This window comes from Halichondria panicea, chromosome 10, assembly GCF_963675165.1.
Source record: "Halichondria panicea chromosome 10, odHalPani1.1, whole genome shotgun sequence".
Classification (NCBI taxonomy): domain Eukaryota; kingdom Metazoa; phylum Porifera; class Demospongiae; order Suberitida; family Halichondriidae; genus Halichondria; species Halichondria panicea.
Genome location: NC_087386.1, coordinates 5,603,777 through 5,623,573, shown reverse-complemented (window position 1 = coordinate 5,623,573; position 19,797 = coordinate 5,603,777). Strand labels below are relative to the sequence as shown.

At 39.7% G+C, this 19,797-nt stretch overlaps 2 protein-coding genes across 6 annotated transcripts in view; one reads left to right on the top strand and one right to left on the bottom strand.

Moving 5' to 3' along the window:
* Window positions 1-19,797, top strand: part of LOC135342571 (E3 ubiquitin-protein ligase UBR4-like) — a 77,824-nt gene that overhangs the window by 37,210 nt on the left and 20,817 nt on the right. For all 5 annotated transcript variants that reach the window (XM_064539317.1, XM_064539318.1, XM_064539316.1 and 2 more), the window contains 5 exons: window positions 2,948-3,178; window positions 3,366-3,419; window positions 3,603-3,770; window positions 5,041-5,122; window positions 5,609-5,815. In XM_064539317.1, the coding sequence (XP_064395387.1) occupies window positions 2,948-3,178; window positions 3,366-3,419; window positions 3,603-3,770; window positions 5,041-5,122; window positions 5,609-5,815 (742 nt within the window). The remainder of the gene's footprint in view (window positions 1-2,947; window positions 3,179-3,365; window positions 3,420-3,602; window positions 3,771-5,040; window positions 5,123-5,608; window positions 5,816-19,797) is intronic.
* LOC135342635 (trichohyalin-like) lies at window positions 204-2,430 on the bottom strand. Its single transcript, XM_064539427.1, has one exon. The coding sequence runs from the start codon at window positions 2,194-2,196 to the stop codon at window positions 292-294; it is 1,905 nt and encodes a 634-aa protein (XP_064395497.1). The 5' UTR covers window positions 2,197-2,430; the 3' UTR covers window positions 204-291.

Sequence of the window (19,797 nt, the reverse complement as noted above, 5' to 3'; positions counted from 1 at the left end):
AGGCAAAGGAGTTTATGAGGAATGCGGAGTGCGGAGTTTATTAAACCCACCCAGTTGCTATGATACAGACTATACATGTACATGTAGTTAACATGCAGTGCGTATGTGTATTTATGTATTGTCTGGTTCTGTGTATCCATGCATGCACATTGTTGTCATTCAGAGCGTGTAGGCACGGCAGGTGGAATCCCAGGGAAAGTCCCTTTGTTATGTTGCCTTCATATCTTAATATTGCATACATTACAATGTACATAATTTTATAGCTAGTAGTTGCCTATTATGATATTATAGTTATTGTGTGTAATTGGGATGAAGTGAAAGGTCGAGCTTTACTCTGTAGGTCCTCTCTTGAGTCTCCTCCCTCTTTTCTCTCTTCTCTCGTGCGTGGCCTTGGTTGAGCAACTCTTGGAGTGTCTTGATCTGGGTCTGTAGCTTTGTCAGCTCGATGCTTTGCTCTCGCTTGTCTGCTTTCAGCTGGCCGACTTGCTCTGTCAATAATGTCAGCTGACCATGGGTTCGGGTCTCAGAGCGATTGTAATCGACCTCAAACTCGTGATGAAGATCAAGCCGTATCTGTTCAATATCTATCTCTTCTCTAGGCATCTTATGGGATGTTTTGCTCGACTTTTGACCCATCTTTCTCTCGAGCTTCTTGACTTTGTCTTCCAAGCACGACTTTTCCCTAAGCATTCGTCGTCTTCTGTCTATCTCGCTTTCTAGTTGAATGTCTTTTTGGAGTACAGCTGCTTCAAATTCGGCAAAATCTTTTGTAAACGCGATGTGCTTCTCTTGGGAGGTTTCCATTTCTTTTTCCATTTTCTTTAGAGCGTCTAATTTTTTCAACAGTTCTAGTTGTAACTTCGTAATTTGTTCGTCTTTTTGCTTTATTTCGTCCTGGCTCCTGAGAAGTTGTTGATTTTGTTTCGAAATTCTTTTGTCTTGAGTTGTCACGTGTGTTCGCATGCTTTCATTTTTTTCCTTGTTTTGACGATTTTCTTTGTGTTGTCTTTCGATTTTTGTATCCAGATATTTCACGTGCTTTTCCAGAGCTTCTTTGCTTTGTTTTTGATCCCATATTTCCTTGTCTTTGTTCACGGCACAACAGTGACTGTCCTGCAATTCTTTCTTTAGATTCTTGATTTCATTGACGAGTCTTAACTTGGCCTCTTCCAGCTGGCTTATCTGGGCTGCCATTTTTTGCTGTTGCTGCTCAAGTTGTCTTGCCAGCTCTGCGTCCAATTTAAGCGCATTTTTGTGTTGTTTTTTCAATGTTTCTTTTTCATCGGAAAGTTTTGTGATTTGTTTCTTTTTTTCACTCAAACTTTCCTCTAGTTTCATTCTTGCTTCTCCTTCTTTTTGTAGATCAGTGCATGCTGTAGCTAACTCTGTCTTAGTTGCTGCTAGTTCATCTCTCAGTTGGTCTGCTTCCATTTTGCTCGTCTCTTGCTGGTCAGCTAAACTCTCTGACAACTTTTCTTTCTCTCTAGATAGAGCAGTTAACTCTTCTACTTTCTTGTTCTCAGTTTGCTGATTTTGCATGCTGTTTGCAAGTTGTTGGTTGCTAAGCACACCTCTGCTTTTAGTTGCTACAATGCAGACTGTAGCCACTATGATCACTGATAGAGCCGTGGCCCAGTGTGTATAACTGTAGCTGACGTACTGTTCTTTGTCAGACTCACATTGCTTGAATTGTTCTTGAGTAGAATACATCAGATTCTTAAGTTTCTTTTCCCTCTCTTTATGTTGCCTGGTTTTCAATCTGAGTCCAACCTGGCTGGTATTACAAGCACTCAGCTCATTCTGCAGTAGCTGGTTGTAGTGTAGACACAGGCTTGGATTAGGCTGACTTTTTATCTCTGCTTGAGTCTGGACAATTGCCAATATTTCTCTATGAGACTTCTCTCTCATTTTAACGCTTTGTACATCGGTGTTCAGTAGACTCTTCAGTTGATCTTCGCACGCCGTAATAAAAGCTGTACAATATTCAAACTGTTTCTTGCACTGTTCGGCACTGTTTAAGCTGTGAGTCTCTCTTCTGTTGACAATCTCCCAGTGGTTGATATCCTTCTCTCTCAAGATCTCCTGGTATCCTTTCATAATGTCTTGATAATGGCTGCTTGTAATCCAGTACACCACACCAGCCAGCAGGATAGTAAATATTCCTATCGCCACGCTCACTGTAACTGCTGTCTTCATCACACTCTATAGACGTTTATTTAAACAAGTTTTTTGTTGCTTAAATTGATCTGTAAGCTGTTACTGAATTATTTAAATGAGTTTCAACAGTTATAAGCCTGAGGGTGTGCGTGGTGGAGGAGGGTATTAGCAACATTCAATTGCGTAATACAATGAGAATGCATTAATTGTTATCATTCTTGGGTAATTTGGGATCGTACCTCAAAGAAGACACTTGTCTGGGAGGGGGGAGGTGGTTGGTGGTATGTCTCTGTTTACTCTACCAATTATATTTAATTGTTTCACAGCTCTAAAGATGCACACACCTATATACCCTCACTTGTTGCATCCTTATAAGATCTCTAAGATGCGAGGCTCAGACCCTCAATATGGTATAGTGTCAATAACCTCCTCCTCCTGTGGGAGCCCAATACATTGTAACTCAAACTATTTCTTTGGGTGTCAATTGTCATTATTAGTGGTACTATGTACATTACATTAGCATGGAGGTATAGGCTATAAACGTGCATTACGTAAACATCACATAAAAATGATGGGCAAGCCATTGCGTCTTTGCTTCTGAGTAGTTGCTCGTTACGGAGCATAATAATAATACAGGTCCCGCTTGTTAGCACTTTTGTATGCCAATGAATGAACTGTGCGCGGCACTCATACTTCGTATATTTAAAGGTATTGATTGACACGATATTGCCATGGTTACCTTGGTTTACCCCCCCACAAAACATACACACACACACACACACACACACAGGATTCCCCCGCTAGCTCCTCCCACTCCACCTTCACCCACCCCTTAGATGACCTGAACCCGTTCTTTGACAAGCAATTCACCAAGAACAACACGGACGTGTTCTCCAGTTATGGTCGTCTCCTGGCAGAGATCCTATTGGTCCTTCCGTGTCAGTTGAAGAAAGCCAGCGAGAGCAACAGGAACATCCCCCCTCCCGAGTTCGGACCCGACTGGATGGCCACACTCTGTGACGTACGTGTCACTGAGCTGCTAATCTTATAAAATTGAATGAATCCTGTTTTTGTCGGCTATAACTTTTGTGTTGTTTAGCTGTAAACATTATGGCTACGTATAGATTGTATATACTAAAGACATGTTACAGCGTGATTTTATGGCCATTCTAACTTTAATTGCTTCTATTTTTCTCGTCCACCTGCAGTTCTTGTTGAAGGTGTCTCAGACTATTGGAGTGGGGCGGAGACACGTGAGAAAGGTGACCAATCAAATCATAGCTAACTCTAAGTCAGAATAATCGCCTGTCTAACTCATATAATTGGGCTCCATTTATGCTGACCTATAATTAGAGAAAACATGAACGTGTGTAACATGTGTACCTACATGTATAGTCAGCTAGTATAGTATTGAAGTTACCTAATTATGTTTTGATTTCCTCCAGTTATTGCTTCACATCTGTGGCTCTAAGGAGAACTACCGTCTGACAAGGGACGTTCATGCCCTCAGGAATCACCTCAGGGAGGTCGTAGGCACCTGCTGCACGAGCGGCTTCAACCCAGAGAAACACACGGGCCTGCCAGTGCACATGGCCTATACCTCCATGCTAAAGGTACATGTAGCAATATACATTGACCAAACCTCCATTCTAAAGGTACCAATGTGGTATGTGGCCAAACCTCCATGTTAAGGGTGCAATATACATTTATAGTCTATACCTCCATGCTAATGTAATAATTATAGCAAAATATGGGTTTAACTGCTTTTTATTCTACATGCTAACTCAGCATATTTCGTACCTCCATGCTAAAGGTACATTATATGGCCCAACTTCCATGCTAAAGGTACCAACCAATGTGCTATGGCCAAACCTCCATGTTAGAGATAGCATTATTTATTTATAGCCTATACCTCCATGCGAATATAAAATAGCAAAATATGGGTTTAACTGCGTTTTATTGCACATGCTAACTCAGCATATTTCGTACCTCCATGCTAAAGGTGCATTATATGGCCCAACTTCCATGCTAAAGGTACCAACCAATGTGCTATGGCCAAACCTCCATGTTAAAGATAGCAATGTACATTTATAGTCTATACCTCCATGCGAATATAAAATAGCAAAATATGGGTTTAACTGCTTTTTATTGCACATGCTAACTCAGCATATTTCGTACCTCCATGCTAAAGGTACATCATATGCCCAACTTCCATGCTAAAGGTACCAACCAATGTGCTATGGCCAAACCTCCATGTTAAAGATAGCAATGTACATTTATAGTCTATACCTCCATGCTAATGCAAAACAGCAAAATATGGGTTTAACTGCTTTTTATTGCACATGCTATTTCGTGGTATATTATATGAAAGATCAACCGAGTACATGCTTGTAAGGGGTTTGGGGGGTGGTGGTGTATGGGCCGCAAACTGTTTGGCCACTCCCACATATGTTGATCACACCCCCTATTACATCACTGTATATCTAGTTACATATTGCGTATCATACAAAACTAATGTGGTAATGTCATTATATTTTATTTTAGGGAGGAGGGAGGTTCACCCCTGTCCCCCTGCCCCTGCCCCCCCCCCCCACTAGACGAAACTCTGCTTGGTGGTTTAATTACCATTGTTATTGTAAAGAACCTTTTACAATGTACATGCTGGCCCTTTCCCACTCCCTGCACACCCATTGAGAGATGATTACACTGATCGTAATTTCTATTTTCTTTGTTTCAGTGTAATGTCAGGGTTGCATTGAGGGGGGGCGTGATTCGCCCCCCCCCCCCCACATTTTTCATTTGCCCAATTCGCCCCCTCTGATCCAAAATCCTGGATCAGCCCTGAATGTTATAACCCCTCCCCCTTCCCTCCCTCCACTGCAGGTGATTGAGCAGCTGCGTTCGTGTGAGGAGATAGCCTCATCTCGTACTAACAACTGGCAGGCATTCTGTCAGCAGGAGACGAGTAAGTGTAACCATGGATACACACACCTCTAAATAATGGACACTTGGGAGCAATGCAACCTTGACCTTTGTTCAACTTTGACCTTTGTGTTCAATACATGCTCTTTATTTGGAGTGGCACTAAATAGGAATTTCCACTACTAACAGTAGTACGCTATATTGTGTAATGGATATTGAAACGTATCTCATTGTCTGGTTATGTGCATGCACACACTGTGCTGCAATTATTGTGAAGCTTGTCTATAGTGGACACCTTAAGGGCAGACCAATAGTGGCTGTATCATAGAGGGTGGCCTAGCTGCTAACACAGGTCTAAACACATGCTATGGAGACTTCCCTCGGGGAACCATTACCAGGCTGCATTATAGGGTGACCGAGTAGTACTTACGTGTGGGCTATCATGATTGAATGATTGATTTGACATTGAATTAAGTAGCTGTAGTATATCTGGGGGGTTTATATTAATTTCCATTATGTGCCCCCCCAGACACTCTCCCGTACCTCCTCCACGTGAGTATGGTCCTGAACGAGGGGGTTGCCCCTCTCATCCTGAGACTCCTACACGCGGCCCTGGCTGGTGTGCCCCCTGCAAAGACTACACCCACTAATGCAGCGGAGAGAGAGGGGATATTACGACGACCGTCCAAGAAAGACAAGGAGGCAGCAAAGGAAAAGGAGACAACCAAGCAGCCAGGTGTGTACCATAGTAGCAGTACCATAGTAACTGAGTACGGAGTCCAGAGTACAGTGGCCCACCAATCGTGATAACATACATCTGAAGGCTTCTCTGCAACCTATAATTATGGTATTGCATCGGAGGTGTCTAGTATCACGGTTAATGTGGGCTGTTAATATATATTTGTCAGTGGCTCTCTCTGAGGTGCAATTAGTGAGGTATGTAGTATTTAGTTCAGTTGAGTATAACGTAAATACACAAATAATTATGTAATATTCAGTCTATTTAGAACACACAACACAACCCAAAACAAAGTCTTTATTGTATATCGAATTCTTCCCAATCTCTGGCAGTACCTCATGATGTAATGGTAAATGTTCATTAGTCGAGTCCACTTTTCCTACTACCATCTCCACATGTACACAAATGCCTCCAGTCATTAAAAATCCTTCATACTGTTTGGTCCAAGACTCGGCACATCTATTGGTGGCTGGTAGAGTCTCTATGGTGGTATGACCATCGATCCTACACAAGGCACGCCCCTCAACCATGCATACGGCACACATAGCATCGCGGTGGTTTGAACCAGTGGATGTTATGTATTTAGTTACGTTTCCACTGTTCACCTGGTCCTCTTCATATGGGAAGTCATCCGTATAATAGTTGATATCTTTGTCATTAGTAGGCATGCATCGAAAGCCAGAGTAGCTAGTTGGTGTGTTTTGTGTGGAGTTGTAGCTGTAGCTGATGGTGATGCCACTGTATATCAGTGATGTTCCCGGGATATCTGGGCATTCTGTGTTGCCTATTCTCTCGTAGGTCGTGTATTTCACGGGGACTCTTAGTGCAACTGAAAAAGAACTCAGTGCAGCTATCACTGACAGTGACAAGATTAGAAGGTAGAATGATCCTCTTAGAATCTTCTTTCTTAGCTTGTTTTTACGTCCTGGTAGCAATGGTGTGTACGTTCCAACTCGAAATGCATCATTTTCCATATCTCTATAGTTGATGCTGCTTATTCTTGACAATAAAGTATAGAGCTTTGTATATAATTATGGCCATGAACTATGAATATGTTTGACTAAATAAAGCAGTGCCATATGGGTCAGCCCATTGTCCCCTATATAGCTATTAATGAACTATTATAGTTAGAAAAGCCACTCCGTCAGGATCTCCTTGTGCATTAATACCTTCCATATCTGTGTCGACACACGTGTTGCCAGTCATCAAGTAGCCACTGTATTCATAGGTCCAAGACGAGTCCAGGCATTCGAGTTTGCCGGGTATGACCATTATTGAGCCACGCCCCTCAACCATGCACACGGCACATGTAGCATTGTAGTTGTCTGAGGGCATAAATGTTTTGTATTTAGTTATGTTCTCACTGTATACCTGGTCCATGAGGGGGTACCCAGGCTCACTGTATACCTGGTCCATGAGGAGGTACCCAGGCTCACTGTATACCTGGTCCATGAGGAGGTACCACCCAGGCCCAGTGTAGTAATCAATATCGACATAAAGAGGCATGCATCGAAAGCCAGAGTAGCTAGTTGGTGTGCCGTTGTTGTTATAGCTGTAGCTGACTGTGACACCTCTGTATATCATTGTGGTTCCCGGGGTATATGGGCATTCAAAGCGGCCTATTATCTCGTAGGTCGTATATTTCACCGGCACAGGTATATGTATCTTGGAAACTCTTAGTGCAACTGAAATAGAACTCAGTACAACTACCACTGACAGTGACAAAGTTAGAAGGTAGAATGATCCTCTTAGAATCTTCTTTCTTCGCTTGTTCTTACGTCCTGGTAGCAATGGTGTGTACGTTCCAACTCGAAATGTTTCTTTTTCCATTTCTCTATAGTTTATAGTTGTTGTTCTTCTTAACTAAGTCACATGATTCACTATCATTGTTGTTAAGCCTTCCTTGTTCGGTTTGTTGCTTATAAATATGTATATAGTTGGTACTGCCTATTTTTGACAATAAAGTATAAAGCTTTGTATATAATTATGGCCATGAACTATGAATATGTTTGACTAAATAAAGTTGTGCCCTATGGGTCAGCCCATTGTCCCCGTCAAAATATTTCGAGAATATGCGACAATAAAGTGTGGTACGCCTACTGTGTGAACGGCTTTACATATCAATAATGAAGTTGTCATTCAATTACTACAAGTCCATCTTACTTACCTGGCTATACATTAAGTGGACGCAGCAGAGATGAAAGCATAACCACCTACATGTATCTAAGAACCTGTAATTCTGCCTTTTGTTGGTATTCGTTATAATTATAGTGTTTTGCTGATGGTCAAACCACTGTATACCAGTGAGGTTCCTGAGATATCTGGACATTCCATGTTTCCAATAGGCTCGCTTTCTCATCTTCTCGATTATAACGAGCAGCCTTTATATATGTCTTAATTATTGCTCCTTTTGTGCTCTAGTTGTCTTATAGTGATTGCTCATGAATATTCATGAGTTTTTTGGCTTGCTTTTTTTCTCTTCTTAGGGTGAAAGAAGTCTACAGTATATATTTGTATGATTATGCTATTGCTATTGCCCATTCATTCTTTTAAATAGATAGAAGCTTCAGTTCAATATTTCCTGTTTGCTTTATGATTTCTTAGCTGTACAAAGTGCTCAAAATAATAGAGCGTTTGATGCGTGGGTGGAAACACTATACCGTAACCTTAGCTAAGTCACATGGTTCACTATGATGTTGTTAGCCTCCTTTTTCGGTAAGTTGCTTATGAATATGTTTCAGCTATTAGCGAGCATATAATTATCACAATATTCCCACACCATTTTTCTCGTGTACTGGTTATTTTGGTGCAATGTCACACTATTATAGAATACTTGAGCACACAACACAGCTATAAACATTTTGGCATTGGTGGTATTATAAATGGGCTAACTTTCGGTGATATTACTTCGTGCTTTAGAATACTCGATTTCTATATTCACTTAGGTCAGGTACAATTTTTCGGCTATTTTGTTGTTTTGTTTCGCTTTATTTTTCTATCCCTGGACTGCCTGGAGTCACATGATGCACTATGATTAAGCTTTTCTGTGTACATGCATAGTTATGAATAATTTTATGACATTTGAGGGGGCGGCCATTTAAGAGGGCTAAGGGTGAGTGCGTGGTAGGTGTGGTTTAGATATGTGAATTGCTTAGATGGTGTTAATACTTAATAATAGCTCTCCACACAATCAAATCACAAAATTCAATGTTTTCACGTTCATTATTGCTAGTTTAAATCACACAACTCTTTTGTCTACTTGGAGCACACGACACAGCTCAGAACCTTATATTCATCGTATTCGTTGTAAATCTCGCTTGTTGCTACCTCGTGTCTTAGTGTAGGCCCTCCATTATATATGCGAGTGGATGCAATGGTTGTCATGTTTGTGTCCACACACGTATTGCCAGTCATCAAGTAGCCACTATATTCCATAGTCCAAGAAACTAAACATTCGAATGTGCCTGGTAGGATCATTATTGAGCCACGCCCCTTCACACGACACACGACACACGCAGCATTGTGATCGTTTGCTTTGGTGAATGTTTTGTATTCGGCTACTTTCCCAAATATGATCTGTTCCGTGCTAGTGTAGTTGGATATGCCGTGATACTTAATATAACTCTCATTGGTAGACATACATCGAAAGCCAGTGTAGTGACTTGACGTGTTGTAGCTGACTGTAATGCCATCGTATATCTTTTCAACGTCCTGGCCTTTTGGGCACTCCTTGTAGCCTATTCTTTCGTAGGTTGTATATTTCACTGGAATCGTGATACTGTTGTTCTGAGAAAGTTGTAGTGTAACTGTAATAGAGCTCAGAGCTACAGCTAACACTGCCATCGAAAATGTCAGAACATAGAATGATCCTTTCAGAATTTTCTTTCTGATGTTGTTTTGTGGTTGATCATAATATCTTTGTTCTTCTCTTCGTATAAAAGGTGCATGCTCATCACTTACTCGATGTGTTTCTGCCATATTTCACTAGCTGCTAGTCTTGGTGTTTAGTCTCTAAGAACAGCTTTGCCAGCAATTCTCTATTTGGCCATTAACTATGAATATGTCTGCTTATTCTTGACTAAATAAAAACCAGTTTGCCAACTAAAAATTCTGGCTATATTTAAACCATTGTACATACACACACACAATGTACGCACACAACTGTTACAGTAGTAGAATTAATCAATTATTGTTCAACATTTGAAGCAAGTATCGTATTATTACTAGGATATTTTCAGGTGAAAAACTATTGCGATCTAACTATTGCATTCTGGCAAGGATCTTGTAGGTTTGCGATTTTATTGTTGCAAATTGGTCAACCCTCGCAAAACATTGTAGTAATACGGTATGCGACTGTGAAGTGTGTAACACCATGGCGTGTGTGCTGCGTGGTATATAGTCAATTAGTCACAGTCGTCTTACTTACCTGGCTATACTTTAAGGTACACAGCAGAGGTGAAAACATACCGACATGTATTTAAGAACCTATAACTCTGCATTTGTTTTAAGTTTTCTTGGTATACCGTATAGCGGGTAATTTTCGTGGGGTAAAATATTCGTTATTTTTGTGGGCAAGCTGACCTCCACGAAATTTTAACGTAGGCGTGGCTTATCGGAACGTAGGAATGCCGTGCAGCCACGAGACTAAACAAAATTTTTACTCACGAAAACCACCTTTTCTCGAGTTAAACGAATTTTTTACCTCACGAAACTTACCCGCTATACGGTAGTCATTATGACATGTTTCTATAAGAACCTGTAATTCTGCCTTTTGTTGGTATTTGTTATAATAATAGTTTAGTTTTGACTCTTGCTTTGGCCAACTACCGTATTACTAGAATGTTTTGGTAGCATCAAACACTAATTGATTACTAGTAAATACACACCATCCTTGCCAGAACGCAATAGTTAGATGTCAAAGATTTCGCTCATTTTCAACGGTTTTCCACCAGCAAAGTGTTGTAGTAATACGGTATACATTCACGTACTTCCGCTTGTTGTTTGTAAAAGATGTGTATATGTAAACAATAGTAACATATATAACAGCTGTTGTGTGTAGGCTTAAGTTATTAAAAGCTATAACGTATTATTGTACTACTTTTTTGGACCATAATTGTTGCAGCAATAGCCTCTTGTCGATTATAGTGAGCCATATTGTATATCTATTTGCTGTTCTTGTTTTGCTGTATAGCTGTGTATGTAGTTTTCTTAACTAGTCACAATCATGTTTCATTATAATTATTATTAAGCCTTCTGCTGGAGATTGAATATCTGAGACCCTTAGATCGATTCTGGTGAAATTTCAACTCACACAAGTTGTCATAATTATAGCGGTACAAATGCCTTTTAATGAATCGTCCATAATTATCGGGGAGGAGGGGGGCAAATTACCCCCCTTAATGCAGCCCTGACTATGATTTTTGTTAAGCCCTATTACTTGTAACGAATCTAGAATCATACACTTTGGTATCAAGTTTTGTTTACATAGATTCTACTTAGACTTAGAGCACACAAACAAACAAAAATGTTCTGGTATTGCAAATAATTAAACTTTAAAAACCACACGTTTTGTATCAAGTTCGCATTCTACTTCAATGATTATATTAGGACTACTTCCTTAACAAGTATTACTTACTACACACAACACAGCTCAGTACTTTATTGCTTTTAAAATGATCAGTAATTGTGTTAGTTAAGACTACATGTCTTAGTATTGGATTGTTGTTCCCTTGATGATCTGTGTCTAACGGAGCGTCCATGTCTGAATCAACACACCTGAAAGTGGTGGAACCTTCGTCTGTCATCAGATAGCCATCATACTCTTTGGTCCAAGTATCGTCAATACAGTCAATGCGCCCTGGCACCATGTCAATTACGCCACGACCGCTGACACTGCATTTAGAACAGGCCACATCACGATTTGATTTGTCACTTAGAAATGTTCTATACTTCGTTACATTCAAAAAATTTACTTCTTTTTCGTCAGTATATACAGATAAACGGATGTCATTGTAGTATTGAATCTGGATGTCATCACCTGTTAATACGCACTTGTATTCAGTTGCACCGGTCTCGGTTGCAAAGCCCACTGTAAGCCCTGTGAACATCCTGGATGTTCCTGTGACATTAAGACAATGTCTACTGCCAATTTTCTCGTATGTTGTGTGTATTTGCAGGACTTTGTACGTCGAATATCCACTTAAACCAAGTGCCGCTAATAACGCAAATAAAAGGACAACGATAAGTATAATTCCCAAACATTTTTTTAGGTGCCTCCATCGTGATTTAGGTGGCTCTTGCTCTGGTGGTTGGACATTGGGAGCATTTCCTCTTTGTAATAGAGGCACACTTTCATCGTTGCGATGCTCATTATCATCAGCCATTCTAACTGCTGTCTCTTGTCAACTTGGTAGTTTAGTGCTCTGCTTGTTTTTCTCCAATGTAATAATCACATGATCATGATTACTGTACTTTCTGTACTCTGCACGTGAAGATATTATGTACTTTGTGGTATGAATCTGTTAGTGTTGTTAGTATTGTTTGTGGTTGTAGTATAGAAACCATTGAGACAATGTGCCATAGACTGGCAACACGTGTGTAGGAGCTGCAGCTGCATGTACAACGGTAGTATAGCTCTCCTTTTGTGGTTTAGAATAAAGATCACAGCTGGGGTAGTTGGAGCACTTAGAGAAACAACAACTGCTCAATTTTTGCAATGCAGTACAGCTAAATGATTCTCTAATTTTCTGCCTTATACTGTCTTGCAAACAGAAGCTTTAATTGTTCTCGAGTAAAAACTATAGTTTATAGTTTTGCTTACAAGTACATTGAAGGCCATTGCAGTCTCTCCAGAATCAGGAATAACAAAAACTTGCCCGTAGAAATCTTTAGTACCTAGTAGCTAGCTCTACACTAGAGCAACAGCCATTGGTAGCTGCAAGAGTGAAGAGCTGCACACTAGTTACTTTAATAATGCACTTGGTTTGTGCTCTATGGCTGGTTTCAGTTTCAGGGGTATTTTTGAGGCTTGCTTATGTACGGCTGTTATTTAAACTGTGAATATAATTACCTATATATAAAGTGTGGTACGCCTACTGTGTGAAAGGCTTTACGTATCAGAATAATGAAGTTGTTATTCGATTACTACAAGTCTGCCTTACTTACCTGGCTATACATTAAGTAAACACAGCAGAGATGAAAGCATAACCACCTACATGTTTCTAAGAACCTGTAATTCTGCCTTTTGTTGGTATTCAGACACTTGCTTTGTCCAAAAGTTCTGCTGATTTGGCTCATTTTCAACGGTTTTCCACTAGCAAAGTGTTGTAGTAATACGGTATACATCCACGTACTTCCGCTTGTTGTTTGTAAAAGATGTGTATATGTAAACAATAGTAACATATATAACAGCTGTTGTGTGTAGGCTTAAGTTATTAAAAGCTATGGCGTATTATCATATTACTTTTTTGGACCATAATTGTTGCAGCAATAGCCTCTTGTCGATTATAGTGAGCCATATTGTATATCTATTTGCTGTTTTTGTTTTGCTGTATAGCTGTGTATGTAGTTTTCTTAACTAGTCACAATCATGTTTCATTATAATTATTGTTAAGCCTTCTGCTGGGGATTGAATATCTGAGACCCTTAGATCGATTCTGGTGAAATTTCAACTCACACAAGTTGTCATAATTATAGCGGTACAAATGCCTATTAATGAATCGTCCATAATTATCGGGTGGGAGGGGGGGGGGTAAATTACCCCCTTAATGCCCTGACTATGATTTTTGTTAAGCCCTATTACTTGTAACAAATCTAGAATCATACACTTTGGTATCAAGTTTCGTTTTATGTTTTAGAGCACACAAAATAACAAAAAGGATTCTGGTATTGCAAAAAATTAATCGTTAAAAACCACACGTTTTATATCAAGTTAGCATTCTACTTTATTATTATGACCACTTCTTTATAATACTTAACAGATTTTATAGTTATTACTTGCTACACACAACACAGTTCAGTACTTTATTGCTTTGAAATTGATCAGTAACTGCGTTAGTTAAGACTACGTGTCTTAGAAGTGTAGTGCTCTCAACATGTTGTGTGTCTGTCGGAGCCTCCATGCCCAAATCGACACAACTAAAGTGGTGGAACCTTCGTCTGTCATTAGATAGCCATTGTATTCTTTAGTCCAAGTATTGTCGATACAGTGAAGTCTTCCTGGTACCATGTCAATTACGCCACGACCGCTGACACTGCATTTAGAACAGGCCGCATCACGATCTGATTTGCCACTTAGAAATGTTTTATACTTAGTTACGTTTAAAAATTTTACTTCTTTTTCGTCAATATATACCGATAAACTGGTGTCATTGCAGTATTGAATCTTGATGTCATCATTTGTTGCTATGCACTTGTATTCAGTTGCACCTGTCTCTGTTACAAAACCCATTGTAAACCCTGAATACATCGTGGATGTTCCTGCAGCACTGTTACAATTTTTACTGCCAATCTTCTCATATGTTGCGTGTATTTGTATTTGTTGTATTTGCTGTCGCTTGACTTCGTACGTCGAGTATATACCTAAACCAAGTGCCACTACTAATGCTAATAAAAGAACAATGAGAAGTATAATTTTCAAACATAGTTTTAGACATTGCCATAGCTGTCGCTGTGGCTCATAGTGAGCATTTTCTCTCTGTGGTATTAGATTGTCATTTTCACGCTGTTGATCACCGTCATCCATTCTAACTATTCTAAAAGATAGAAAATTTATTAACAATTAATGTGCAAAAACAATTAGACCTTAGCCGACAAATTTGCTTGAGTTCTATCGCAAAGCGAAAAGGCACCTAAAATATCCCATAATTGAGTATTAATCAGTACGTGTACTTATGTAAGCTACACGTAACCGTGCATATGTTATATAAACTATTCAGGAATGTTGTGCCAAAGTTCCATACCTTAGCCGAAAACAATTGGTCTTTTCCATCGCTAAGCGATTGTCCACTATAGAAAAATGTTGGTGTTTTATAAACCACCACATACCCACCACCTTTGGTTGCCATGGAAATATTTTTGGATATGTTTTAGATAATTTGTTCACCAACACAATGGTATCATCATATTTTCTTAGAAATGTTCCAATCTCAAAATATTTACATTTATGTACTAACACGTACCAAATTACGTTTATTTACTCTATAGACTAAAGGCACTGTAAGTATCACAATCCCAACACTATAATTATCTTGGTAATAAATCTTGCACAAATTATATGTTAAAATCATACGCTTTGGTATCCAGTTTGTTTTACATGATCCTACTTGAGCACACAACACAACTAAAAATGTTCTATAGTTTTGTAAAAGTTAACCGTTAAAATACACACTTTTTGTATCGAGTTGACATTCTACTTAGAGCACACAACACAACTAAGAACTTTGTTGTCTTGGTAGTATTGGCTAACCTTCGATGATATTACCTCGTGCCTTAGAAAAGCCACGCTTCTAGGAATTCTTGAATCGGGAAGATAATCCATCCTCTTGTCTACACACGTGTTGCCAGTCATCAAGTAGCCATAGTATTCCATAGTCCAAGATGGGTCCTTGCATTTGTCTGTGCCTGGTAGGACCACTATTGAGCCACGCCCCTCAACCATGCATACGGCACATCCAGCATCGTGTTTGTTTGACGCCGTGAATGTTATATATCCGGTTACGTTTCCACTGTATACCTGGTCCTCTTCAAATGGTGAGTCGTCCATATAATTATAGTTGATATCTTCGCTATCAAGAGGCATGCATCGAAGCCAGGGTAGCTAGTTGGTGTGTTTTGCGTGTAATTGAAGCTGTAGCTGATTGTGATGCCACTGTATATCATTGAGGTCCCTCCGATATCTGGGCATTCTCTGTTGCCTATTCTTTCGTAGGTCTGATACTTCACTGAGGTCTGGCTTATTGCAGCAGCACTCATTGCAAAAGCTATCACTACCATTAAAAATGCAGTAACAAAGAATGAACCTATCAGAATCTTCTTTCCTCGGTTATTTTGTAGTTTCCTTTCCTGCAGTCTCCTTGGCGGCTGTAGTAGATTCTCATTTTCACGTTGCTCATTATCATTATTCATTCTAACTGCTGTCTCTTGTCAGCTTGGTAGTTCTAGTGCACTGTTGTTTTTCTCCAACATCATAATCACATGACTGTGATTATTGTACTTTCTGTACTCTGCACATGAATATATTACGTGTATTTGTGTGCTATGGATCTGTTTGTGTTGTTAGTATTGTAACCAAATAGGGAAATGCCATAGACTAGGATCTACAACTGTAGCTAAGCGATTCTCTAATTTTCTGCCGTATACTGTCTTGCAAACAAAGGCTTTAATTGTTCTCGAGTAAAAACTATAGTTTATAGTTTTACTTACAAGTAACATTGAAGGCCATTGCAGGCTCAGGAATAACAAAACTTGCCCGTAGAAAGTTGCTATTCTACCTAGTAGCTACGTAGCTCTACACTAAGCAACAGCCATTGGTAGCTGCAAGAGTGAAGAGCTGCACACTAGTTACTTTAATAATGCACTTGGTTGTGCTCTATGGTATTATTAGCTGGTTTCAGTTTCAGGGATATTTTTGAGGGTTGCTGATGTACGGCTATTAATTGAGCTGTGAATATAATTACCTATAAAATTGAATATTGTCCCTCGAACTATACCTGCTGTTATACCACACTTACGTCACCACAAATTGATCTCATTGGTCAACAGCTGTAGGATATATAGAATATTAGCATACAGCCCCAGGCATGCACAGTTTTTCAAGTTGTTTTTTAGTTTTTTCATTTGTTCAAGAAAGTAAGCAAAGAGAAAAGAGCCATGCTTGACGGTACTAAGACTCGAAGCGACGGCAGAAACACGGAAGGTGCTCTCCAACAAGATGGCTAAGCTTCTATGGGTCCATGGGCGCGGTTTAGATACATTTTATCCAAGAAGAGCTTGCAACTCCAGTAAGGGACGTCGAATGGTCAACACTTGGACCAAGGAAGCTCTTGAGCATCTGTAGGAGTCAACATGTTGCTCAACTAGCTCTTTGACGGCTGCAATATCCGGCATAGTCTTGTTCTTTTTTGCAATCTGCATCGTCATTGAATTGTTGCTAGGGGGAGGTCCTTTTATAGTGCTGCGGTCACGTGGTATAAGTCAGATATGCCACACCTACTCGGAGGATATGCACCCTATATATCCTCCGCTACCGTGGTTACATACCCCTCGGCTCCGCCTCGGAGTAACCACGGTAGCGGAGGATATATGGGTGCATATCCTCCTCTTAGGTGTGGTATATCCTATACTTATACAATAATTTATCAGCTGGATTATTGAGCATCTTTAATAATTATGTATTATGTTTGTACACAAATGAAATTGAAAATGTGTGTGCAGTATTGAACTGAGCTACCATGTTGATGAGGTCTGCAGTCAAATGTATAGACTATAGTTCAGAGCTAAAGTCTATTTGTGCTGAGTTAGACCTTCATAAAGTTGTTATAACATACTTCACTGAAATTCAAAGTTTCATATATACCATTGGATTCCTTGTTAAAAAGCGCTTCTCTGTAGAGCTGATAAGCTTCAGCCAGCTAAAAGTTAATGTTTTCCATATAAAACTCCCTGGCATACTTCGTCAACCCACAAGAAGCTTAAATGAAGCCATAATTGACCACATGGGCCGAACTCAACGCAAATTGATTTAGCTAGTCTAGCTAACAAACAAACACTTTTACCAACGCATAGGTCAGAGTGATAAAAGTGAAAAGCTACAGCTAGCTAGTTAGTTAGCTATAGGCAAGAGCGTTTGCGAGCAAAACTGTAAGTGGGCGGTGGAATTTATTAGTAATATCTAAAAATAGATTTCTCATTTTGTTTAAAGTACATGGCAGATAGCTATAAATAGAACAGTTTTTGCTTGCATATTAGACAAATAGTGAGTTGCATGCCCTCTTCTCTCATACGCCCTTGCTATAGGCCCGGTAGTAAGCTCTCTCTACCCCAGTAAGACTCCCTACCGCAAAAACAAAATGCCTAGTATAATTATGTGTTAGTAAAACTTTCTCTTTACGAAAGTAATTGTATAATGCTCCTCATCGGAATTTTTTGTACCTCACAGTCTTTTCCATGATGTATACCAATATCCATCAAAGACCTAGCTAGCTCTTTCTGGCTCAACCTAGCTCTCCTGCTACTCCACTAATTAGTTACTATGTTTGCAGGCTGACCGCGGTCTGTAATTTATGTACACAGTATACTTGCACACTTTTCTTACTAGGCAATGCAGCGTTTAGGAAAGCACACGAGATGAGACCCACACCCATGTAGAGTTAGACACTCTCTCTGCAATCTGCTCCTACAACCCCTGCACTATGACTATAGGTAACAAATCGTTATTATTTTAATCACACTTTTTGTGTGTGTGTGTTTACGTACATTCTACAAGAGCACACAGCACAACTAAGAGCGTTCTTCTTTTGCTAAAATTAAAGTCGCACATTGTATCGAGTTCGCGTTCTACTTAGAGCACACCACACAACTAAGAACGTTGTGGTCTTGGTAGTATTGGCTGACCATAGACGATATTACCTCGTGCCTCAGATTAGCTTTTCTGTCAGGGTCTTTCAATGCACCGATACCTTCCATCTCTGTGTCGACACATGTGTAGCCAGTCATCAAGTAGCCATTATATTCCGTGGTCCACGAGTCTAAACATTTGTCTGTGCCTGGCATGACCATGATCGAGCCACGCCCCTCAACCATGCACACGGCACATGCAGCATCGTGGTGGTTTGACGTCGTGAATGTTACATATCCAGTTACGTTTCCACCGTTCACTAGTTCCTGGTCATATTCGAACTTGTCCATATTATAGTTGATATATTCTTTATCAAGAGGCATGCATCGAAAGCCAGCGTAGGTAGTTGGTGTGTTGTTGTAGAAGCTGTAGCTGATTGTGACACCACTGTATATCATTGAGGTCCCTCTGATATCTGGGCATTCTTTCTTGCCTATTCTTTCGTAGATCGGATACTTCACTGGGATCTTGTTGCTCTGGCTTATTGCAACCGCACTCATTACAAAAGCTGTCACTACCATTAAAAATGCAATAACATACAATGATCGTTTCAGAATATTTCCAGGGTTGTTTTGTGGCATTATTTTTTGTAGTAGACCCTCTTTTTCACCCTGTTTATCAGCCATTCTAACTGCTGTCTCTTGTCAGCTTGGTAGTTATAGTGCTCTGCTGTTTTTCTCCAACGTAGTAATCACGATATTATGTATACTATGTGAACCGAAACGGAATCTAGTATAAATCCCCTTAGTGTTTATTCTTTGTAGTAGGAAGCCATTGAGGTATTACCATTGATTATAGCTAGAATCTACAACTGTAGTAACCACATACTGTGGTTCGGAACAAAAAGCACAGCTGTAACATGGTTTAGTGATTGTCATCCACACTATTGGGTCTTTTGTTAGCATAGTAGGGGTGTAGTTGATTGAAGGCTTCGATCCACTTTAGTTGAATTTTGTTTGTAAATAAACACTTTAAATATTCATGAGTACAGACTACATTGTATATCTAGTTTTCAATATTACTGACAATGTTCTTGCGTACTAGTACATAAGAGAGCTCGAAAATAAATTATAGAGATTATAGTTTCAATTAGGGCACATACATGTTACACAGTTATTTTAGTAAACTCACGCTAACAAAAATACATTGCTATGAAACCGTCTTTTGTAGATCTATAATAGATTCTACTTAGAGCACACAACACAGCTAAGAACTTTCTGATTTTCGTAATATATGTCGATGTCATCTGTTGCTACCTCGTGCCTTAGAGCAGGCAGATTGGCAGAATCACTTGGGAGTAAGGGTGCACCTACCATCTTCTTGTCGACACATGTGTTGCCAGTCATCAAGTATCCATTATATT

Excerpts from the sequence above, each read along its gene's own strand:
- LOC135342635 (XM_064539427.1), bottom strand. The coding sequence starts at position 2,196 with ATGAAGACAGCAGTTACAGTGAGCGTGGCGATAGGAATATTTACTATC.